The sequence below is a fragment of the Cherax quadricarinatus genome, chromosome 30, assembly GCF_038502225.1.
Source record: "Cherax quadricarinatus isolate ZL_2023a chromosome 30, ASM3850222v1, whole genome shotgun sequence".
In the NCBI taxonomy this organism is placed as follows: Eukaryota; Metazoa; Arthropoda; class Malacostraca; order Decapoda; family Parastacidae; genus Cherax; species Cherax quadricarinatus.
This window is the reverse complement of record NC_091321.1, coordinates 30,993,546-31,020,152: the sequence shown is the minus strand read 5'-3', so window position 1 is coordinate 31,020,152 and position 26,607 is coordinate 30,993,546. Positions and strand designations below refer to the sequence as shown.

Genomic DNA, 26,607 nt, shown 5'->3' with positions numbered 1-26,607 from the left:
GAGTGTACTGCATGATTTATTGTTTATCCTTTTGAGACTCAAAGTATCTTCCTGTGTGTTCCAATTAAGTCCCAGCATATTGTTGCAATCAGGAATTTCAGTTTCAGGGAAATCTTCTTTGATAAGTTCCCTTAATTGCTTTGAATTTGTATTCCACATCCTTAGAGGCATATTTGCTTCTTTCATCTCCTTGTTAGCTTCTCTGTATAAGGATTTCAAATCCTCCTCTTTATTCACAGTACCTAGAAGATTGTCCACATAGAAACTTTTCTTTAAGACTTCTTTGAAGGGACTTTCAGATTTCTTCAAATGTGTATTTAGAGTAGCTTCTAGTAAGAATGGAGAGGATGTTGCACCAAATAATACTGATTTGAAACGATAAGTTTTCACAGGACTTAGAGGATCATGTGGATTTTCAGGCCACAAGAATCGAGTATAATCTCTATCTATTTCTTGTAGTCCTACTCTTAAGAAAGCCTTGGAAATATCAGCCGTGTAGGCATATGGGTTTGTGCGAAATTTCATAAGCACGTCTCCAAGCTTCTCAGTTAGTGAGGGTCCGGTCATCAGACAGTCATTAAGACTTGCTACATCTTTATTTGCACGTGCGCTGCAATTATATACAACACGTAGTGGAGTGGTTTCAAAATCTTTTCTGACTCCATGGTGCGGGAGATAATGAGCGTTTGTCTTCAACTTATCTTCGACTATTTCCTCAATGAATTTATTGTCCAACTGTTCTTGTATGATATTATCATAGACAGTCAGTAGCTCTGGATTCTTCCTGAGCTCATGTATTTGTGCTTTCATCTGTCCGAAAGCCATGCGATAATTGCTAGGTAGATGTGGTGGATTTAATTTCCATGGTAACCTAACCCAATACTGTCCATCTTTATATTTGACAGTGTCCAAATATTGGTTATAAGTCTGAGACTCTTGTGGGCTTGGTTTATTTACATCAATACCTATCGCATCTAAATCCCACAACTTATCAACTGGTTCATTCATTTCTTCCAGTAATGATAATTTTTGCTGTGGTACATGATCAGCGGTTATTCTCGTAACTAGTACATTTTCCACTGAATCAATATCAGCTTCTTTCCCACTTTGAGAGGGAATGGGACCACATATCATGTGGCCTCCTGCTGTTTTCAGCAAGTGAACATCATGTTTACTTACTATATTTTGCACAAAACAGTGATAATAATCACTTCCAATGATTAAATCAATTGGACTAATTGTGTCCGTCTGTATGTCAGGACAGGCTAACTTGACCTTAGCTGCTTTCAGTGCTGCAACTGTTTCTTTTAATCCCTGGATCTGCACAGACTTAGGCAAATCATCTACTACCACAGCTTCTACTGTCTTTTTCCTGTTTCCTAGACCAACAGTGATTCTGGCTAGGTCATATGTCTGTTTACCAGAATTGTGGAAAAAACCAGCTATATCTAACTGTATTTTGGCATAGGGTTGTTTATTCAGTTTCTGCAACACTGTTCTTCTTATGAAGGACCTTTGTGAGCCTTGATCAAATAGTGTTAGCACATTGGTTTTGTGTAATTTATTAGATAACTCAACTCGAGCAATCGGGAGAGCAGTTGCTTTAAACTTATCTCTCACATTTAATGCTGTTGCTTGTTGACTTCCTGATTCTGTGGAAGTCTGCTGCTGTTCAGCACAAGTATTTGGGCATAATGCTGTATGATGCATACCCTTGCATTTAAAACACTTCTTCAGTGAGCATTTTCCTCCCTTGTGTTCACCTAAACACTTGATGCATCTTTTCAGCTGATGAACACGTTGTTTACGTGCCTCCATTGATGTGTATTGACTACAATACTGTGCCCAATGTGTTCCATCACAAAGTACACATTTTGGAGTACGTTTATGTATGCCAGTCTGTTTACTGTCTATTGTATTCACAGCTTGATAAATGCCTATATGGGATTTCCCATTATGTGGTTTAGTGGGAGTAGGTATACTCTTTTTAAACTGAGTTGAAGGTTTATTATCCACTGGATTTGTGGATTTTTCATCTTGTCTCGTTGCTTGCATGCATGAAACTATTGTTTGTAAACCATTGCTAATTTCCTCACAAGTGAAATAGCGTTTATTGAACATAATATTTAATCGTTCAATAGTTTGTGGTGACAGCTTATCCTGTACAATACCACTGATAAACCAATCACATTGTCTTAGGTCATATTTAGCACCTAGAGATATGAGACTATTGTCTAATGTGATTCTAAATGCCTGTAAGTCTGAATAACAATGTTTGGGTGGCTTCAAGCTTGATATTAAGACTGCATGTCTAACTCTGGCCTTGTCATCATCAAAGTAATTGTCTGCTAAGACACGTAAGGCTATTTGATAATTACCTTTAACCACCGGAAATGACTTAATCAGTTCATAGGGTTCTCCCTTCACAAGACATTTAAGGTAATTGAACTTAGCAATCTCATCTATGTCAGTTCGTGAATTTACTATGGATTGAAAACCACTAATGAATTCTTCATAATTATGACCTTGGAAAATAGGTAATGACAATGTAGGTAAGCTTGGTAATGGGACACTTGTTGTTGTTACAGGTGTAACAGGTGTTTGACCACTAGCTACAGTAGGTCTCTGTGACAGAGTTTTACGGCAGATAGCCTGTACTCCTGTCCACCTTAATTGTTGATCACTAAAAGTATCCAAAACATTTTTAATTTCATCCTCAGATGGATCTGATTCAAGAAATTTATTTTCATAATGTGTATAGTCTGAATTAATTATTTCCAGACGTTGTGTAAATAATTCAAACTTGACCTCAAGATCATCAAAATCTATGTTTGTATCTTGAGTTAATCCTAGACAGACTGAAATTAGATTTTCTAATTGTGTAATCTTAGTCTGTAAAGACTGAAACTGAGTTTTCAAACAAGCCATTTTAATGGTATACTGAAAATTCTAGCACCACACTTAGAGTGTTTATAAAACACTGTACTGCTATAGACAGCTGAGTTTTTGTTATGCTTAAGTCAGCAATAATCGAGTCAGACACTACTGACCCACTAAGCTTAACCTCAGGGTCAATGACCATGAAGGGTACACCGTACATGTGTCTGGTGTTTATGGCTTAGAGTTTTGCTGTGTCAGCCTGCCCATGATGATTAATCGTAAATAACGATGTTATACACTTCATTCACTATACACTATAAATGTCACTGTATAACTGTAAATCACACGTGAATATTACTTACACATATATAAACTTCACTGTTAATATATATTTGAAAGCTTACACTTTATATATAAGTTCCTTTAATATAATCTAGTTTGTGTATGAAGAAAGAAATTTCCTGCAGGTTAGTTTACTCTCTAAAGAATTATAGCTCAGAAGTACTTGTGAGGACAGGACTTGAGCAGTCTTGTGTTTTCCGTGTGAACAGTGATTGCCAGAGTATGCATCTCACGAGTTTCCACATGACTTTTTCATTTGGTCCTTCAAATGTGGATTGTGGAGTTGGATTAGCAGTGTGGAAAATATTGCATTTTCTGGAATATAGTGCATTTTAGCATGTACTTTAATGAAATACACTGTTGTTGGTTAAATTTAATTTGGGAATTGAAAAGGGAACCAGCAAAACAAGTAGTGACAGTAAATTTGAGGGAATTATTCAGTGGCTCTGGAGGTTAAATGTGGTTTAAGCCTCCCAAATAGGAGCAAGAATAATCGGAGTTAGAGTCCAGCAGAATGTGAGAAACCAACGACTTGGCAGTGTGGAAAATATTGTATATTTTCTGAAAATATAGTGTATTTTGCATGTAAATTAGTGAAATACATTGTAGTTAATAGAAATTAATTTGTAAATAAAAAAGGAACCAGCGAGAGGGTTAGTGTTGCTGTGGGGAGACGCCATGTTTTGAACCGGGCAAGACGAGAGTGAGTGAAACAGGAAGAATATTTCGTAGCTCTGGAGGTTATCTGTGGTTGAAATCTCTCAAATAGGAGCAGAAATTGTCGGGGTTGCTGTCCTATAGAATGTGAGAAACCAACGATTGGGCAGGACTGAAACTATGTGGAAAAGGGATAAGAATTTTACCATCCCCCAGATAAGTAATGTCTTTATATGTTGAAATTCTAGCCAGTAGTTTCTTCATATTTTAGGCAAGGGGTTGTGAATGACACTCCAAGTAATCTCCAGACAAATTGGTGAGTGTTATTAATATAAATTCCCCTTCTGATATAAATGTTTATATGTATTTATTAACTCAATTTAACATACAGTTCACATAATTTATATAAATAGTTTTACCAGAATTACTGGTGATGTTTATTTCATTTGAAGTTAGTATTGGTCCAGAGTGACTTGTGGAATTAAGAGAATAGTAGGTAATCGAAGGGTGACATTTTCTGGCGACCTAGAATGCTTAAAAATTCCTACATGTCTCTATAACACTTGATGAGGAATAATTATCTTTGTTACAAAATTCTGGTATATATCTTATGAGGTTCACCCAGGTAATTTTAATATTCTACAGTTGACCATTGCTCTTGATCAAACCGGATGTAATTAGTGAAGTCATTAATTAGTGAATTAATTAATAATTATAAGTGACATGACAGAAGGAGGTGGATGTTAGGTTCACAAATTTACTTAATGTGTAGTGGATTATAATTACTACAATATTTATTTTGCTAAGCCAAGTCTGGCTAGGATATATATTAGTGTATTTGTATAACATTAGTTTTGCTAAGCCAAGTCTGGGTAAGATGTATATTAGTTTGTATTTGTATAATTTTAATTTTGCTAAGCCAAGTTTGGCTAGGATTTATATTAGTGTGTTGTACAATATTAATTTTGCTAAGCCAAGTTTGGCTAGGATTTATATTAGTGTGTTGTGCAATATTAATTTTGCTAAGCTAAGTTTGGCTAGGATTTATATTAGTGTGTTGTGCAATATTAATTTTGCTAAGCCAAGTCTGGCTAGGATTTATTCAAAGGTAAGTTGTAATATTTATCTTTATAAAGTGCATAATTAAGTACATTATCAGTGATATTAATTAAGTTGAATTTAACATATTGCACCATGGGTGAAAATGAGGAAATTAGTGTAGATGACAAACCTATGGAAATTAGAGCAAAGAAAGCATCATTACAGACTTGAAAGGGCCATGTAACAAAGGCATACAATAAATGTTTGGAATTTATGAATCAGGAAACTGTGAATACTGATAATTTAAAATTATATTTAGATGCTTTAGGGAATAGATATGATTCATACAAATTATATTATAAAAAATATGAAGGAGATTTGTTGGTAAACTGTACAGACAAGACAGAAATGGATATTTTGATTAATAACTACTACGAATTAGAAGAAAAAATTCTTTCTTGTAAAAGTCAGGTTTTGAATAAATTAAAAGGTGTAAACGAGGCAGTTAGTCAACCTATTCAAGTAAATAAGATGTCTTTGACAAGGCTCCCAGGATTATGTTTACCTGTATTTAATCCTTGGGAAAACTAGGAGGAGTTTTGGTAAATTTTTAAACAGCTGTGCATGATAGGAATGACTTAGCATGTTTCACTAACTTATTTTACCTCAAAGGGCAGATAAGAGGAGATGCCCACATGCTCATACAATGTAGATGATTCTTACAAAGAAGCAGTTGACTTGTTGAAAGTCACTTATGGCAATATGGAACAAAGTAGGTTGGATCTAGTAACTATCATTGTTCATTTAAAAACTCCAGATCACACTTACAAAAGTTTACAGAAGTTTTAGAGTTAAACTGGAGAGCACTCTCAAAACTTTAAGTAATAAATATAATCTGAATGAATCCGACTGGTTATTGAGTGCCATTGTACAGAATAAATTAAGCTGTAAACAGTTGAATGGGTCTCGAACAAGTATCACAAAGGTTATTTTGGTCTGGAGGAAATAAGACTAGGTCTACAAGAATTAATTGTTCATTTACAGACCAACCAAGCAAACCATTTTAATAATGCAACACATAATAACTCTGAGGTATCTGTCAAGTTTCACAAAGGGAAAAATTATCTCAATGTTAATAACCATAATTCTACTCCTAGAATAAGTTGCATAGGTACATATCAAATAGCAGGAATCAGAAATAGTGATTCTTCACAAGGTAAGAAGAATAAGTACCCTCCTAAGAGTAGCCCAGTTAATGAGAAACCAGTCAAAGAAAAGAGATTGTCTCTTCTGCAAGGGTACTCATTTTTCTAAGAATTGCAATGCATATAATTCATGGGATGATAAAGTTGAAAGATGGGAAAAACTTGACAGATGTATCAGATGTCTAGGTAATCACAATGTAAAGGATTGTCAAATTAAACAATATTTATCAATGTCACTAAGGAAGGCACCATATAATCATGTGTAAGGGTCTATATGATAATGGTGATAATGATAATGTTGACAACCCTGACACAACAGTAGCTAACGTAACGATTACTGCTAATGTTAATAATGACGGTTTAGCTGAAGTAGCCTTACTTGTATTAGAGGTAAAAATTGATGATAAGAGGCATAAATAAAAAATGTAACTGCATTACTAGTCCAGGGATCACAACGTACTTTCATAAAATGTAGAAGGCTTAATGGAATGAAGGTACAAATGGGAGATCCTACAACTCTAAAATTATCTGGTTTTCTCTCAAATGTTTATGTAACTGTCAATTTGGGCAATGAGAAAAAACGTATGAATGCAGTAATTGTAGATAGCCTCCAAGAGAAAATATCTACAACAGGGCTTAGTAAAGCTACTGAAAGGCTTTCACATAATGTAAATTTAACACCTTCTGGTGTAAGTGATGATTCTGTAGGCCCAATAAATATTTTGATAGGTAGTGACTATTATGCCTCCTTTGTAAAGGGTATGATATAGAAATGTGGTGTCACTCTTTTAAAGACTGCAGGAAGTCATGTAATATGGTAGGCTTCCTCTTACTAATAATGCATGACTAGAGGAAACTATAAATACCATCACTGTGTGTCTACTCATGAAATTGTGCCCCAGTATAATTCTTCCATAGAGGATGGTGTTGAGCCAGTGTATAAATTGTGGGAATTAGACAGCATCGGAATCATATTAAATGAAGAAAGTCCTGACGATTCATTTACTCAGGAACAGTACCTGAGAGATGTAAAATTTGAATCTGGACAGTAGTGGGTGCGACTTCCGTGGAGACTGAACCATCCAGAATTGCCAGTAATTACAGGATGGCATATGGACAATTAAAGGGTCAGCTTCACGAACTGAGTAAGACACCAGAATTGTTGACTGTCTATAATGATATAATTACTGAACAGTTAAATAATAAATTTATAGAGGAGGTACCTCCTGAGCAAGCAAAAATTTATGGTCACTATTTGCCACATCACGGAGTGAAGAAGGATTCTAAGACCACTCCTCTGAGGACTGTGTTTAACTGTAGTGCCAGGAGTAACAGAAATGTACTTAGTTTAAATGACTGATGACAGGTCCGTCGTTGACGGAAAAATTAGGAGATATCTTATTAAATTTTAGGGTGAAGAATTATGCCTTTACGGCCGACATAAGTAAAGCTTTCCTAAGCGTGGGTTTACAAGGGGCTGACCGGGATTGTACCTGCTTCTTACGGCCTGAGAATCCTAGTGACCTACTTAGCCCTCTGAAAACCTTTCACTTTAGGAGCGCATTATTTGGTGCTACATCCAGTCCGTTCCTACTTCAAGCGACGATAAATGCACACCCTAAATGTACCGGTAGCCCATTGAGTGAGGTAATGAGAAAGCAATTTTATATGGACAATTTCCTGGGTGTGACGTCAACTGAAGAGGAACTTTTGATGACATATGGAGAGACTAATAAAATAATGCAAAGTGCAAATATGCCTCTGAGGGAATGGAAAAGCAATTCATCCAAATTAAAGGACAATATAAATAAAGATTACCCCGGAGATGAAGTACCTAAATGTATTGGGATTAACTTGGGATACTGAGAGAGATTTGTTACTCTTAAAAACTAGTAATTACAGTATGCTCAATAAATTAACCAAGACAGTCTTGCTTACTGAAGTTTCCAAATGTTTTGATCCACTAGGCTTAGTGTCACCCCTTACTATAAGAGGGAAATTGTTAATACAAGAAGCATGGAAGCTTAAATGTGCTTGGAATGAAACTCTACCTGAGGAATTCATTAACAGGTGGGAAGAATTAATTGGTGATTATGAAAAAAATCCAATGTTGGAGTTCCCACGCCAGGTGGTCAATCCTGATGGGAAAAATATACTCCACACTTTTTGCGATGCTTCGAAATTGACGTATGGAGCAGTCGCTTACCTTCACTGTAGTAGTGTTATTTCTCTTGTTATATCTAAGGTTAAAGTGTTTGCAATCGTGTCATTACGATTTCGTGAGTCATGTTGACGGCTTTGAGGGGACTTGAGTTCGTCACGGCCACGCTAGCGGGAGATTCATCTGTAAAATCTTGCATTTGTGGATACAGTGGTGCCTATGCTAACCTTCCTATGGTGTAGAAATACACCTAGTTGGACGAATCTTATTGAAGCTAGCTGGCCCAGTGGCTAATGCGATGGTTTGGAGTTTTGAGACTCTCTGACTGCGGGTTCAAATCCCGCCCGTGGTATGGTTTGTGCGCAACCGTGTCATTACGATTTCGTGAGTTTTGTTCACCTACTTGTTTCACAGTAAACATTTGGTATACACTACACCCCCTACCCTTCCTAAAGCCTCCTTGTTCATCTTCGATCCTGCTCTCCATCTTACACCTAATTCTCTCTATAATAACTGGCATACACTTTACCACATATACTCAGCAGACGCACTCCACTATAATTTTTAGACTCTCTTTTATCCTCTTTACCTTTATACAAAGGAAATATGCATGCTCTCTGCCAGAGCCCAGGTACCTTACATTCTTCCATATATTTATTAAATAAAAGTACTAATCACTGTAAAACTATATACCCACCTGGTTTTAACCTTCATGTCTTTACTCTATCAATAGCAGCTGATTTACCCCCTTTCATTCTATTCCCTGCCTCGTGCACTTCTCCAACACACTCACAACTGGCTTTTCTTCACTTGTACAAGAAGATATATCTCCCTACTCAATACTCGAAATCACAGCTTCCCTATCTTCATCAATATTTAACAATTCCTCCAAATATTCCCTCAATCTTCCCGATTCCTCTAACTCTCCAGCTAATAACTCTCCTCTCCTACTTTTAACAGTCAAATCCATCCGTTCCCTCGGATTTCTCAACTTATTAATCTCAACAAAACTCTTTCTTATTCTCAACAAAAATGGTTGACAATATCTCATCTGCTCTCTCAGTTTCTCTCTTTTTGCATTCCATCATCACTCTCTTGACCTATCTTTTTATCTCGTTATATGCCTCCCTTCCAGTATCACTTCTACTTTGTGAAAACCTCTCATATGCTAACTTTTTATGTCTTAATACTCTCTTTACCTCATCATTCCACCACTCACTCTTCTTTCTACCGCACCCACTTTCCAGTAACGACGAACATCTACTAAATACTCGAACACTACATTCTGAAATCTTCCCCATACCTCTTCTGTCTCATTGCCTGTACTCTCACTAGCTCATCTTCCTTCCAACAGTAGTTTATATCTTACCTTAACTGCCTCCTCCCTTAAGCTTATAAACCTTAACTTCTGTCTTACTTGCTGATTTCATTTTCTTTGTGTCTCATCTACATTTTACTCTCACTGTAGCTACAACTAAAAAGTGATCTGATATATCTGTGCACCTTCTGCAAACATGCACATCCTGAAATCTACCCATCAGTCTTTTATCTACAAATACATAGTCCAACAAATTACTATCATATGCTCTAAATCCTTTTTATTTAAAATATGTATTACCTATAACCAAACCCCTTTCTATAAAAACTTCAATAAAATTCCCCCCGTTATCATTCACACCTGATACCCCAAACTAACCTAGTACATCCTCTATAAGCATTTCTTCTATGTCAGCATTTAGGTGCCTTACCAGACTTTCTCACTTAGTTCAAAGGTTGTTTAACACTCACTTAACATCTCTCTCTCTCTCTCTCTCTCTCTCTCTCTCTCTCTCTCTCTCTCTCTGTGTGTGTCTCTCTCTCTCTCTCTCTATCTATCTATCTATCTCCTTTACATTTCTCTCTTCTTAACGTGCATATACACGCATTATAACCAAATTTTTGCATCCGACTCTTAATTTAATCCACTTAATTTTTTAATATAAATATTTATATTGTCTCTCCTCCTTCAAAAACTGATACTTCAACATTACTGCTACCCCTTCCTTAGCTCTAACTCTCTCAGATACTTCTGACTTTATCTCATTTATTTCTCCCCACCGAAATTTTCCTACCCACTTCAACTTTATTTCGATTAGAGTTATGAGATCCAACTTCTTTTCAACCAGAAGAAAATGCTTATGTGGACTGATGTGAAGTGAGGACACAAAAGTCTCCTCTCAGGTGGAAAGAGAAAGAAAGAACAGAAGAGAAACACCAAAGAATAAAGAGGAAGGACGAAAGATGACAAAATATCGTTAATACAGTGGAACGTAATACGTTCCAGAAGGCTGTTCGAGTGACAATGCCGAACGAATTTGTTCCCATAAAGAATAATGTAAATTAGATTAGTCCGTTTCAAGCCCCCAAAAATACACTTACAAAAGCACTAAGAAATATACACTTACATAATTGTTTGAGTTGGGAGCTGTTCGAAACTGGAGGTGCCGCTGTATAGATGATGTCACATACAGTTACTCTCTCCAGAGAGTTTAGAGATCCAGATAATTACACCACAGTCACACGAAGCATACATTATCTGCCGTTTTTCCTTTCAACAATTACATTATCACATTTCAACTTTATTAAATATAGAAATAGTAAATCGTCTTTGTTTTATTAAGGATGGGAAGTACTTTGTTTAATAAAACTGCCCACTTATTTGCTCTAATTTTATTATTACTGGACCAAACAAAACGTTACTCTTCAATCCTAACCAGCCTAATAAGAAGAGCTAAAAAATTGTATTATGAGAACACATTATCCAACTTACGAGGTGACATAAAAAAGACCTGGAAAACCCTATCAGAAATACTAGGAACAAAAAAGATAACAGGAAATAGCGAAATTTAATTAACAAAACCAGATGAACCCCAATTCCCACCTACTGAAACAGCAGACTCAATGATTTCTTCTCCACTATAGGAAAAAACCTTGCCAATAAAATCCCAAGCTCAGATACCCCACCCAATGTTTACCTCACTGGCAACTACCCGAACACACTATTCCTAGCTCCGACTAACCCAACTGAAGTCTCCCTTATTATCAACAAACTAAAAAACAAGACAGGAGATTTAAATACCTTACCACCCATTATATACAAAAAAGTGTCACAGGTGCTGTCACCAATCATTGCAACACTCTTTAACAAATCCATTGAATCCTCTACCTTTCCTACAGTTCTCAAAATAGCAAGGGTCACCCCAATCCATAGAAGAGGAGACCACACAGGCTTGAATAACTATAGGCCAATATCCAACTTACACCCTCTCTCTAAAATCTTTGAAAAATTAATCCATAAGCGTATCTATTCCTGCCTCATCTTCTACAACATACTCAACCCCTGTCAATTTGGGTTCAGGCCTAATAAAAATACTAATGATGCTATTATCCACATGCTAGAACATATTTATACAGCAAAAGAGAAAAAAGAAGTCCCACTGGGGATCTTCATTGACTTACGTAAAGCTTTCGATACAGTTGACCACGACTTGCTCCACATAAAATTGTCGCACTATGGTATAAGAGGACACTCCCTCAACTAACTAAAGTCATACCTCAGCAACAGAAGCCAATATGTGTACACAAATGGGACAAACTCTTCCGCACAGCCAATTACAGTTGGTTTCCCACAGGGAAGTGTCCTAGGCCCTCTTCTCTTTCTCATATACATAAATGACCTACCAAATGCATCGCAACTACTCAAACCCACACTATTTGCAGATGACACTACATACGCCTACTCTCACCCGAGCCCAGTCATGCTAGCCAATACTGTAAATACCGAATTACAGAAAATATCAACCTGGATGAGGACCAACAAACTTACTCTAAACATTGACAAAACCTACTACATTCAGTTTGGTAACAGAGCTGCAGATGTGTCTCTTAACATAATGATAAATGGATCACTTATCACAAAACTCACAGAGGGAAAATTCTTAGGAATCCACCTTGATAATAGACTCAAATTTCAAACACATGTACAACAAATTTCCAAAAAAATTTCCAAGACCGTAGGCATACTATCGAATATACGGTACTATGTTCCACAGTCAGCCCTCCTGGCCCTATATCACTCACTTATTTACCCCTATCTCACCTATGGAATTTGTGCATGGGGCTCAATAACAATAAACCATCTCAGGCCACTAATCACCCAACAAAAGGCTGCAGTCAGAATGATAACAAATTCCCACTACAGACAGCACACTCCACCAATATTCAAAACTCTAAACCTACTCACAATACAAAACATCCATACTTATTACTGCACCTACTACATACATAGAACACTTAACTCTGACATAAACCCTCCCCTCAAACGTCTCCTTACCAACCTCAACAGAACACATGACCATAACACAAGACACAGATCACTCTTTGATGTTCCTCGTGTCCATCGCACGCTATGCAAAAACTCAATGCACATAAAAGGCCCTAAAATCTGGAATTCATTACCTGTGAATATAAAAGAAACACTGTCTGTTTATGAATTCAAGTCTCTTCTCAAAAATCACTTACTCACCCACAGCTAAATAAATATTGAATAATTGTATCTCATAAATTGTATCTCATATATGTTGTTAAATTAGACACATGTGCAACTCTTGGGTATCTTTATTGAGGAAACGTTTCGCCACACAGTGGCTTCATCAGTCCATACAAAGGATAAACTTGATAAATTGTTCTTTGTGAGGGAAAAGTTCAATAGATAGGAGTAGCGAGGGAGTATATAGTAACAATAGTTTCAATGCTGGCTACTTGTTAAGGTAGGGTAAGTCTAGCTCCCGCTATTCCTGCCTTTTTCCCCCACCCCGAAAGTGATAGTTTGATTGCCGGCTGCTTGTTAAGGTAGGGTCAGTCTAGCTCCCTCTATCCCTTCCCCTCCTCCTCCCCCCCCCCCCGAAAGGTGACGTGTGGGGCTCTGGTCCAAACAGTAATCACTAGACTCACAGCTCCCAGCACTACTGTAAGTACATGCCTGCCTTGTATTCTAGTGGATTTATGGGTTGAAAGCTTCACTTTTGACCAATAATCAACTTAGTCTTTTCAGCCTTGCTCTATGTTGACTGTTGTAATAATCACCACATCTTTTAGGTATTGTACTTATCATGGAGAGTGATTATTTAAGCAGTGGGTAACCTGTCTATCTTTTCAGCTTGGATGACAGAGAGGGTCACCTGTCAATCAACGAGAAGAACTGGTGGAGATGGACTAACGTCCTGAGACTTCCCCTTTTTGGATTTAATTACCTGTGCTCCTGTAAGAAATTGCAGGACGTAACCCCTCATCATTGCAGTGTTAAAGGACCTGCTTTCCTGTCATCGGGATATAATACTCAAGGCTATTCTGTGAAGAACTAGCCAGTGGGTTGTAACCAACACCTGCGACCCCTCCCCCCCCATCATCGGCAACGGCTACGATTTCAACACTCAGTGTCACTAACACCAGACACCCCTATATATATATTAGCGTTGAATTCAGCTATCATTTATATTTTTCATTTTTCATTTTCTTTAATGTAGGATTAATTTTTCATATTTAAGTGTTTTATATTTTATATTTTCTATATAATGAAGTGTTTATGTTTGTCTGTTATTATTTCTTTTTCTATTCATTAATTTTCCTGAGGAGGAGCCAGCCTTGGTAATACTGTCTGAAGTTATTACAGGGCTGAGTAAGCCTTCACATTCTTTGAACCATTTACCTACAATCCTGTCAGACACTGCAACTTCTTGGGATCTTAATTTTAATACTTGGGAATTCTTCGCTTGCCTAACCCTTGGACACGACCTACTTCCACATAGGACAAATGTGACACCACCTACGACTGCTGCACCTCTCCTGCCATACGGTTTATAAGCTGCTTCTCCGCTCCTATGCCGTATTCTATTCAAGATTGGGCTCAACACATCGACTCAAGGCTGAGGGACTGATTACCTCATTCTCCTCCTGTTCTTCAAGTTTATCCTTTGTATGGACTGATGAAGCCAGTGTGTGGCGAAACGTTTCCTCAATAAAGATACCCAAGAGTTGCACATGTGTCTATTTTAACAACATGTCGGTTCTTTTAACCATTTATCTACAATCTCATATATGTCTGAATATTGTATCTCATAAATGTCAACCTGTGACCCAATCAAACTTTGTTACTATTTAACTTCATTACCTAACAGAATACTCCATTCTACTGATTACACAGCAACACAGTAAATGACCATATGACCTGTCTTTATAATACTCATTTGTACTAAATTGTTATCTGTTTTGCAATAATTTTTGTACCACTGAATATATCATTGCTTAGTTAATCTTAAGTTAATTTTAAGCCTGCCCATAATGCTCTGCAAACAAGTGGCTTTGGCATGTTGCACTTTAAAAATTGCATTCCTTGTACTTCTCTGTATCATGTTCAAATTAAATAAATAAATAAACAAATAAATAAATAAATACTGACTGTACAGCAATGCAAGCAACCATACGACCTGTTTTTGTAATACTCATTTGTGCTTAATTATTATCTGTTTACAATAATGTTTTACCACTGAATACTTCATTACTTAGTTAATCTTAAGTTAATTTTAAGCCTGCCCGTAATGCTATGCATTCAAGTGGCTTTGGCATGCTGCATTTAACTGTATTATTTTGTACTTCTCTGTATCATGTTCAAATTAATAAATAAATAAATAAATAAATAAAATAATCTGGAACATTTTGTTCTAGATTATGGAGGTAAACTCTTCCACACGCTAAGAGACTGACCACCTCAAAAACTTTTTCTACAAAGTTGATGAACAGATTATATTATCTAGACTATATATTTGATTTTACTCTCTAACGTAGTCGATTTTTTTGGCACTTTGAACGTTTGAAGCTCTGCCACTGTGGATTTTGTAAGTAATCTGAGCTATTCCAGGATGCTGGAAATAAGCTCCACAGCTTCCTGTACTATACCTGAAGAGAGTTCCAAAGGTCATCGCCCCCGCGGCCCGGTCTGTGACCAGGTCTCATGGTGGATCAGGGTATGATCAACCAGGTTGTTACTGCTGGCCGCACGTAATCCAAAGTACGAGCCACAACCCGGCTGGTCAGGCACCGATTTTAGGTGCCTGTCCAGTGCCTGCTTGAAGACAGCCAGGGGTCTATTGGTAATCACCCTGATGTATGCTGGGAGGCAGTTGAACAGTCTTGAGCCCCTGACACTTATTATGTTGTCTCTTATCGTGCTAGTGGCACCCCTGCTTTTCATTGGGGGGATGTTACGCCATCTGCCTAGTCTATTGCTTTGGAAGAGAGTGATTTTCGTGTGCAAGTTTGGTACTAGTCCCTCTACGCTTTTCCAGGTGTATATAATTATGTATCTCTCCGTCCTGCTTTCTAGGGAGTACAGGTTTAGGAACTTCAAGCTTTCCCAGTAACTGAGGTGATTTATCGCAGTTATGCGCGCCGTGAAGGTTCTCTGTACATATTCTAGGTCAGCAATTTCACCTGCTTTGAAAGGTGCTGTTAGTGTGCAGCAATATTCCAGCCTAGATAGAACAAGCGACCTGAAAAGTGTCATCATGGGCTTGGCATCCCTGATTTTGAAGGTTCTCATTATCCATCCTCTCATATTTCTAGCAGATGCAATTGATACAATGTTATGGTTCTGTATCATGCCAAGATGAGACCATTCCCATTAATTAATAAAATAATTGTTAATTTTTTAAATGTTTTGAACTAATTCACTTTTGTAAATCTAGTTAATCACTACAGCTACCTCTCTAGTATGATTCATAACCTGTGTCAGTATAGAGTAAGAAATAGTATTAGTCTGCCCGAAATGCCTAGGCATACTAGTGGCCTTGATAAATTAGACACATGTGCAACTCTTGGGTATCTTTATTGAGGAAACGTTTCGCCACACAGTGGCTTCATCAGTCCATACAAAGAAGAATCGTGAAGAACAGGAGGAGAACTAGGTAATCAGTCCCTCAACCTTGAGTCGATGTGGTCAGCCCAACAATCTTGAACAGAATACAGCATATGAGCGGAGAAGTGGCTTATATACCGTAGGCAGGAGAGGTGCAGCAGTCGTAGGTGGTGTCACATTTGTTCAATGTGGAAGTAGGTCGTGCAAGCGAAGAATTCCCAAGTAATAAGATCCAAAGAAGTTGCAGTGTCTGACAGGATTGTTGATGAATGGTTCAGAGAACCGACATGTTGATAAATTAGACACATGTGCAACTCTTGGGTATCTATTCTATTCAAGATTGATGGACTGAGCACAACGACTCAAGGTTGAGGGACTGATTACCTCATTCTCCTCCTGTTCTTCACGATTCTCTTTTGTATGGACTGATGAAGCCACTGTGTGGCGAAACGTTTCCTCAATAAAGATACCCAAGAGTGGCACATGTGTCTAATTTATCAACATGTCGGTTCTCTGAACCATTTATCTACAATACGAGTGGCCTTTGTAATAAGTATTTTATTTTATAATTATTTTATAGTATGTAAACCACACAATGCAGTCTATACAGAAAAATAAACATCTGAATTTGAATTTGAATTTGTATTTGATCCTCTGACATGATCACCCCCAGGTCTTAGACATTAGTTTTTTGCTCTATTGCGTCGTTGGAATTTGTTTTATACTCTGATGAAATTTTAATTTCCTCACGTTTTCCATATCGGAGTAATTGGAATTTCTCATCATTGAACTTCATGTTGTTTTCTGCAGCCCATTTAAAGAGTTGGTTGATGTCCGCCTGTAGTCTTGCAGTGTCTTCAATGGAGGAGACTGTCATGCAAATTCGGGTGTCATCTGCAAAGGAAAATACTGCGCTGTGGCTAATATCCCTGTCCGATATGAGGATGAAGAACAAGATGGGAGCGAGTACTGTGCCTTGTGGAACAGAGCTTTTCACCGTAGCCGCCTCAGACTTTACTCTGTTGACTACTACTCTTTGTGTTCTATTTGTTAGGAAATTATAGATCCATCTACCAACTTTTCTGTTATTCCTTTATCGCGCATTGTGTGCGCTATTACACAATGATCACACTAGTCGAAGGCTTTTGCAAAGTTTGTGTATATTACATCTGTATTCTGTTTGTCTTCTAGAGCATCCAGCACCTTGTTGTAGTGGTCCAGTAGTTGGGACAGACAGGAGCGAGCTGTTCTAAACCCATGCTGCCCTGGGTTATGTAACTGATGGGTATCTAGATGGGTGGTGATCTTACATAGAACCCTTTCAAAGATTTTTATAATATGGGATGCTAGCCCTATCGCTATTGCTTTAGTGCCACCTGTGTGTAGTGGGGCTATGTCTGTTGTTTTTGGTAACTGTGGGACGACCCCCGTGTCCATGCTCCCTCTCCACAGGATGATAAAGGCACGTGATAGGGGCTTCTTGCAGTTCTTGACGAACACGAAGTTCCAAGAGTCTGGCCCTGGGGCAGAGTGCATGGGCATGTTCGAAGTCATTTGACGTCAGGATAATATCAGATAGGTTTGTGTCTACCAAATTCTGTATCTCATAAAAAATTCATTTAGGTCTTCGACTCTCAATCTGGTTAGTGGCTCGCTAAAAACTGAGTCATATTGGCACTTAAGAAGCTCACTCATTTCCTTGAGTTCATCTGTGTAGGACCCATCCCGTTTAAGTAAGGGCCCACTACTGGATGTTGTTCTAGACTTTGATTTGGCATAAGAAACGAAATATTTTGGGTTTCTTTCTTTCTTTACTTCTTCTCGCATTTCTTGACTCCTGTAAGATTCCTTTAGCTTTAGTTCGATGTTTGCTATTTCTCTGACCAGTGTCTCCCTACGTATTGCAGATATATTGGTGTCTTGTAGCAGCTCTGTTATTCTTTGCTTTTGTCTGTATAGGCAGCGCCTTTCTCTTTCTAGTTTACATCTCCTTCTTTTCCTTAAGGGAATATGCCTGGAGCATACCTCAATACCACAGAGTTAATTTGTTCTAGACTTTGAGTAGGATCCGTGTTGCTTAGTCTATCTTCCCAGTTTATATCATTTAGGACTTGGTTTACTTGGTCCCACCTTATGTTTTTGTTACTAAAATTGAATTTGGTGAAGGCTCCCTCATGAGTGATCATATTTTGTTGGCCTGGGGCTCTCCCCATGTATGTCTGGATCTCTATTATGTTGTGGTCTGAGTATATTGTTTTGGATATGATAACATTTCATATCAGATTGTCATTGTTAGTAAAGATGAGGTCCAGTGTATTCTCCAATCTAGTAGGCTCTATTAATTGCTGGATTAAGGTGAATTTGGTGCAGAGATTTAAAAGCTCGTGTGTTTGCGAGTTTTCATCTGAGCTGCCTCCTGGTGTTATCTCTGCTACAATATTATTTGTTATATTCCTCCATTTTAGGTGTCGTAGGTTGAAATCACCCTGGATGTTGGGGCAGGAACTGGAAGATTTTCCAGACAGTGCTCAATTTTCAAGCTGTTCCTGGAATTGATGAGACATTGCATCCAGAGGCTTGTATACAACCACAATGACCAGATTTTCGTTCTCGATCTCTACTGCTAAAACTTTAACTGCATCATTAGAGGCATTTAGTTGTTCTGAGCATACAAGTGACTTTGTGATATACAGTGGGCCCTTGAATTTCGTAATCCTTGAATATCGTAAATTTTGGAAATCGGCGACTTTCCTCGTCAACATATTGGCTTGATTTTGTGATTTGGTTTAGAAATCGGCGGTCATATGAAACGTGTCCGAGCGGCCTCCCAGCCGCCTAGGGCACACAAACACCATGCAATGTCAGTCTGGCATTGTATCTCGGCGAGTGACGATCACTCACGGGTTCACATACATTTTTCAATATATTTCATTTGTTTTAGTGCTTGCAACTGCTAAATAAGCCACCATGGGCACAAAGAAAGCTCCTAATACCAGCCCTTTGGTAAAGAAAGTGAGAAACACAATTGAAGTAAAGGAAGAGATCATAGAAAAATATGAAAGTGAGTGCGTGTGGCGGAGCTCTCCAGGATCGTGGCGAAAAAAAAGGAAATCAAGGAAGCTAATGTTGTGAAAGGGGTGAATATGCTAACGAAAAAGAGATCGCAAATAATCAATGTTGAGAAGTTGTTGCTGGTGTGGATCAAACAAAAAGAATTAGCAGGAGATAGTGTTACGCAGTCGATAATCTGCGAAAAGGCAAGGCAGTTGCATGACGATCTCGTAAAGAAAAGGTCTGGAACGAGTGCTGATGTAGGTGAATTCAAGGCCAGCAAAGGCTGATTCGAAAATTTCAAGAAGCGAAGTGGCATACACAATGTTGTACGGCATGATGAGGCTGCCAGTTCAGACAAACATGCAGCTGAAAAATTCGTAATTGAATTCAAGGACTATGTAGAGGCTGGAGGATTCGTCCCCCAACAAGTGTTCAATTGTGACGAAACAGGCCTCTTTTGGAAGAAAATGCCAAAGAGGACCTACATCACGCAGGAGGAAAAGGCACTCCCAGGACACAAGCATATGAAAGACAGACTAACTCTCATGTTGTGTGGTAATGCTAGTGGGGATTTCTAAGTGAAGCCTTTACTAATGTATCACTCAGAAAATCCAAGAGTGTTCAAGATAAACTGTGTCGCAAAGGCTAATTTGTGTGTGATATGGAAGGCTAACAGTAAGGCATGAGTCACGAGGGACATTTTCCTTGATTGGTTCAATAAAGTGCTTGGCCCCAGTGTGAAGAAATACCTCCTGGAAATAAATTGGAACTCATGTGCCTCCTGGTAATGGACAATGCTCCTGTTCATCCTCCAGACTTGGAAGAGCAAATGGTGACGGAGTTTAATTTCATCACAGTGAAGTTCTTGCCCCCTAATAAAACTCCTCTACCCCAGCCCATGGACCAGTTGATCATTTCAAACTTCAAAAAACTCTACACCAAAGCAATGTTTCAAAGGTACTTTAACATAACCTCGGAGTCTGAATTGACCCTAAGAGAGTTCTGGGAAGATCACTTCAGTATCCTCCATTGCATAAACCTTATAGGTAAGGCTTGGCAGGGAGTGACTTCCAGGACGATGAAATCTGCTTGGACAAAATTGCGGCCAGAATTTGTACTCGACAAAGATTTTGAAGAGTTTGAGGCTGACCCTGAGGACCGAGTTTGAGGCTGACCCTGAGGACCCTATGCCAGCTGTGGAATCTATTGTGGTATTGGGAAAGTCCAAGGGGCTGGAGGTTAGTGGTGAGGATGTGGAAGAGTTGGTGGAGAACCACAATGAAGAGCTAACCACTGAAGAGCTGTTAGACCTTAATCTGCAACAACAGACCATAGCTAAGGAAATTGCTTCAGAAGAAAAGGAAGAGAGAGGGAAGAAGTTGCTTTCTTCAGAGATTATGGAGATGTGTGCAATGTGGACTAGGGTGGAAAATTTTTGGGAGGAGCATCACCCTGACAAAGCTGTTGCAGGCCGTGCATGCGACATGTTCAATGACAATGTCTTGTCTCAGCCAGGACACAACCCTCATCACCAACCTGCATGACCACAACACACGACAGACAACAACAAATATGGCCGCCACCACAGTCCAAGACAACTCCTTCTATGGATTTGATGTCAAGAAGATTACCGACCCGGAAATAGCTAAACTGCTTATGATCCAGAACCAAACAATCACCAATCTAACTCAGGAAATGCAGGAACTTAAAACCTCCAATGCACAGTACCTCAGCAAGATCCCTGCTCTAGAACATAAACTAGACTCTGAAACAGCAAAGCAACACTCACACCCAGTCCGTGGATACCATCAACTCCCTTAAAGACCAATTCACCCAGTTTACTACCAACATTATAGAAGAAAGATCAAAAGTGGATCAACAACTTGACAATGTCATTACCAACTTCCAAGACCATAATGAACAACAACAGCTCTCTGACGCTGTTGTAGTTAATAGCAAACATCTTCCACCCACAGTCACCCAAGAGACTTGCATGGAGACCACCCTACAGCTTATCAAGGACCACCTTCGCCTCAACATAAGTAGTGATGAACTAAAAGACTGCAAACTAATGGGCTACCAAGCGGGTAAAAAACAGTGCTATTAAAATTCAAAACCAGCCTACAAAGAAACAATTTACCAAAAACATCCATGTCTATGAAAACTGATGTATACGTCAATGAGTGCCTTACTAAAACAAGACAAAGCCTCCTTTATCGGCTACGAAAATTACGCCATGCCCAACAAATCCATCAGTGCTTTTTGAGGGACGGAAAAATCGCAGTTAGGAAACAGCCCACTGGGAAGAGATACTTCATCCCTACGGAATACGACCTTAAAACATTCCTGAGTGAGGCTGGACTAACAGAATAAGAATAAAGTGCTCCTTATACCCTATGTCCTCATTTAGTGTTATGAATTGCCTGAAACAGTTATATACTGCCATAAAATTTGTTCCCTAAGAATTTCCAATACCCCAATTACTTTTGAATGTAACTTTTGTATTCAATGACCATTCTACCTCATAGTCTTAATATCTACCAAATCTCTCTCTTTATAAGTATTATTTTTTCATTATACCTCATAAAATATTTGCAACTTACCATTTCATTGTCCTATTTATTATTACCCAATTTTATACTTGCCCAATTTTACTTTATACTTTATTGCCCAATCTTATTTTAAACATTTTATTATTACCCTATTTTATTTTTAGACTTTATAACCCAACTTTATTTTATACTTTCCTTAACCTATTGTTGCCAATTTTTTTTCAAGCTTGTATATTCAACTCCAACTTTTTTGTTATCCTGTTTACCATCTTACTATCATAGTACAACCAAATCATTGCCATTTATTATACTTGTGTTACCTTAATTTGTGATTTTATCTTATCAATTTATATCTAGTTACACTTTAGTTCATGAAAACGACTTAGTGAAATTACAAGTGAGAATCTGGTGCTATTTTTAATTTTTATTTTATATTATTTGATTATACCTAGTTGTACTTTAGTTTATTCTAGCGCAATACATAGACAACATTAAATTTTATTATGTTTATTAGTGAATATACTCTATATGACCAGCGTGCATTAGATATTCCCTAGCTCCTTCGTTTTTAGCTTTAATATATTTACATTGTCTTATTCTTAAATCTAGTTATAGATTAACTATAAATCTTATGGTTACAAGCATTGATCCTGATACCAACCTTTCACTAAATGACTCAAATGAATCTAACAGCAACTGTAATTGCTATACAGCAGAACAAGCAAAGACACTTCTCAGAGCCAACAACAACATAACTGTCTTTACCCACAATGTCAGATCTCTAAGCAAACATTACGATGACCTCACAGCATTACTAAATTCCCCTGCATGCCAGTATGTCCATCATTACTCTGAAACCTGGCTAAAGCCAGACACTACAAATGTCTATGCCATTCCTGGTTACACAGCCATACACAACTGCTGTCCAGACCAACAAGGGGGTGGCACAGCTATATACTACTCAGGCCATCTAGAATGTATCAATAATACATGCACAAGGGATGACATGGAGAATATATAATAGCTAAACTCAAACAAAATACCTACAAAAACCTCTCACAGTGATAAACATCTACAGAGTACCACAGTCAAATATTAGCCGTTGTAGTGAAATACTTGGAAGCATGATAACTGATGCACACAAGAACAAAGACCACTTACTACTCACAGGACCCACATGTAACTGAATTCACAAACACTATGAGTAACTGCTTGTTGATACCAACAGTAACAAAACCTACAAGAATCTCCGAGACTAGTGTTTCCCTATTGGACGACATTTGGACCAACACCATATCCCCTTTAAAATCAGTAATCACAGATAACACCACAGACCACTACCCTACCTTTCTCATAACCAATCTAGGTAAATTACCCCAAGACACTACTAAAGTTACCTTCAAACTTCATAATGAGACAGCCATTAATAACATCATAACAGCAATGACAAACATCAACTGGCAAACAGAGCTAGAAATCTATACATATACTGATGAATGCATTAATAATTTTCTAAAAAAGACCCAATACCTCTATAACAAGCACTGCCCTAAAAAAAAACTAAACAGATCACAGCTAAGAGATTGAACAGTCCCTGGCTAACACCCAGCATCCTCAAATCCATTAATATAAAGAACCTATATAAAAAACAATACAGAATGGGTCAAATAACCAGGGACCAAACAAAACATTAATCGTCAATCCTATCCAACCTGATAAGAAGGGCAAAAAAATTGTATTACGAGAACAGATTATCCAACTTAAAAGGTGATATAAAAAAGACCTGGAAAACCCTATCTGAAATTCTAGGAACAAAAAAGATACCAGGAAACAAAACAATCAGACTAACAAAACCAGATGAACTCCCACTCCCACTGACTGAAACAGCAGACTCAATGTTTTCTTCTCCACAACAGGAAAAAACCTGGCGAGTAAAATCCCAAGCTCAAACACCCCACCTAATGACTACCTCACTGGCACCTACCCGAACACACTGTTCCTAGCTCCAACCAACCCAATCGAAGTCTTACTTATTATCAACACACTAAAGAACAAGGCAGGAAATTTAAATACATTACCACCCTTTATATACAAAAAAGCTTCACAAGTACTGTCACCAATTATTGCAACACTCTATAACAAATCCATCGAATCCTCTACCTTCCTCACAGTTCTCAAAATAGCGAGGGTCACCCCGATACATGAAGGGGGAGATCAAGCAGACTTGAATAACTATAGGCCAATATCCAACTTACCCCTACTCTCTAAAATCTTTGAAAAATTAATTCATAAGCTAATATATTCCTACCTCATCTCCCACAACATACTCAACCCCTGTCAGTTTGCGCTCAAGGCTAATAAAAATACGAATGATGCCATTATAAACATGCTTGAAGTAATATACACCGCACTCGAGAAAAAAGAAGTCCCATTGGGAATCTTCATTGATTTACGTAAAGCTTTTGATATAGTTGAACATGATTTGTTACACATAAAATTATTACACTATGGTATAAGAGGGCACTCCCTCAACTCCCTAAAGTCATGTCTTAGCAACAGAAGCCAATATTTGTACAAAAATGGAGCAAACTCTTCCACACAACCAATTACAGTTGGTGTCCCACAGGGAAGTGTCCTTGGCCCTCTTCTCTTTCTCATTTACATAAACGACCTACCAAATACATCTCAACTGCTCAAACCCATATTATTTGCAGATGACACTACATATGTCTTCTCTCACCCAAGCCCAGTCATGCTAGCCAATACTGTAAATTCTGAATTACAGAAAATATCTACCTGGATGATGATTAACAAGCTTACTCTCAATATTAACAAAACCTACTTCATTCAGTTTGGGAACAGAACTACAGATGTTCCACTTAACATAATGATTAACGGTTCACCTATCACAAAGCCCACAAAGGGTAAGTTCTTAGGAATCCACCTTGATAACAGGCTCAAATTCCAAACAAATGTACAACAAATTTCCAAGAAAGTCTCCAAGACCATAGGCATATTATCGAAGATACGGTACAATGTCCCACAATCAGCTCTCCTTGCCCTATTTCACTCACTCATTTACCCCTGTCTCACCTATGGAATCTGTGCATGAGACTCAACAACAATAAATCATCTCGAACCATTAATTACCCAACAAAAGGCTGTAGTCAGAATAACAAATTCCCCCTGCAGACAGCATATTCTACCAATATTCAAAACTCTAAACTTACTCACTGTACAAAACATCCATAATTATTATTGTGCCTACTACATGCATAGAATACTAAACTCAGATATAAACCCTCCCCTCAAACTTCTCCTTACCAACCTCAACAGAACACATGACCATAACACAAGGCACAGATCACTCTCTGATGTTCCCCGTGTCCATCTCACACTATGTAAAAACTCAATGCATATAAAAGGCCCAAAAATTTGGAATTCATTACCTGTGAATACAAAAGAAACACTGTTTATCAATTCAAGACTCTTCTTAAAAAACACTCACCCGCAACTAAAAAAATATTGAATAACTGTATTTCATAGTTGTAAAACCCGTGACTTCATCAAACTATGTTTTTAATTGTACAACTATAATGCTTCATAATTGAAATGTTCAAGTTTCATTGTTTACAATACTCAATTGTACTTCATATTATAAATTGTTTACTGTAATTTTTTACCAACGAGTCTATCATTGCTTAGTTAATCTTAAGTTAATTTAAGCCTGCCTATAATGCTCTGCATACAAGGGGCTTTTGGCATATACATCCAACTACTATAATTCCTTGTACAACCATGTATCATGTCCAAATAAACATAAATAAATAAATGAATAAACAAATAATGTGTGTTTGAATTTCTAAAGTACAGACATTTGGAAAATCTCAAATATTTTTTTTTTTTTTTGGAGGGGGAATGTCAAAAGCATACCAAATGTATTTTTTTTCGGCCTGAAGACAAGGTATATTGCATGTTCTATTAGCCAGGAGTGCCAGCCGAGTCACTTGCAGTGCCACTATGAAGTTTCGTGCTGCCAAGTGCCATACTCAGTAAATATTTTTTCTCTCATTTGTTTGTTAGCCGATCTTATTGAAACTTTGTCACAGTTCATTAAATAATTGCTTCTCAAGGTGCACCAAAAAGAAACAAAATCGTCTAAAAAAATTTTAGACGCCTCATTAGAGATACCTAATACCAAAATTAATACACTATTTCATACACTATTTAATTCATTCACTGACTAATTCATACACAAACTGTATATATCAAATGTGTAACATATAAGATGGAAAGCAGAAGTAACTGTAGTGATTGCAAATGGTACATGTACAAACTGTACATACCAATTAAAAGATATAAGCAGAAGAGCAGGAGCAGTGACAGCAACTTGCAGCCAACGCCAGTCCCTGATGAAGACAGCCAACACTCCAGTCATAGCTTCACCAAGTGCAAATGATATTTGAATGATAATCCCACAAAATGTGCGCCATTTAACGCCAATAAACTCTACAGCTGAAAAAAAAGAGGGAATGAAACAGTCACTGCAAGTTCATGAATATTTCTGTCTTGCAATTTACATCTGGTAAACTGTATCACTGTAAACCTTTTCGTGCTTAAAAATGTTTATTACCAAAGGGACAAAAAGTATTGCAAAAAATATAAATCTCCTATTAAAACAAGGAATGGGATGACACCAAAACTATGATACTGATACCCAGTTTTCGACCGATACTGATCTTTTTCCTATGTTTTATTTTTAAA

General features: G+C 37.7%; 1 protein-coding gene across 1 annotated transcript in view; it reads right to left on the bottom strand.

Annotated features, from left to right (window-relative positions):
• The window catches only part of LOC128692795 (organic cation transporter protein), a 305,219-nt gene that overhangs the window by 208,214 nt on the left and 70,398 nt on the right, over positions 1–26,607 (bottom strand). Inside the window, exon 4 of the mRNA XM_070090136.1 lies at positions 26,190–26,358. Within this exon, the coding sequence (XP_069946237.1) occupies positions 26,190–26,358 (169 nt within the window). The remainder of the gene's footprint in view (positions 1–26,189; positions 26,359–26,607) is intronic.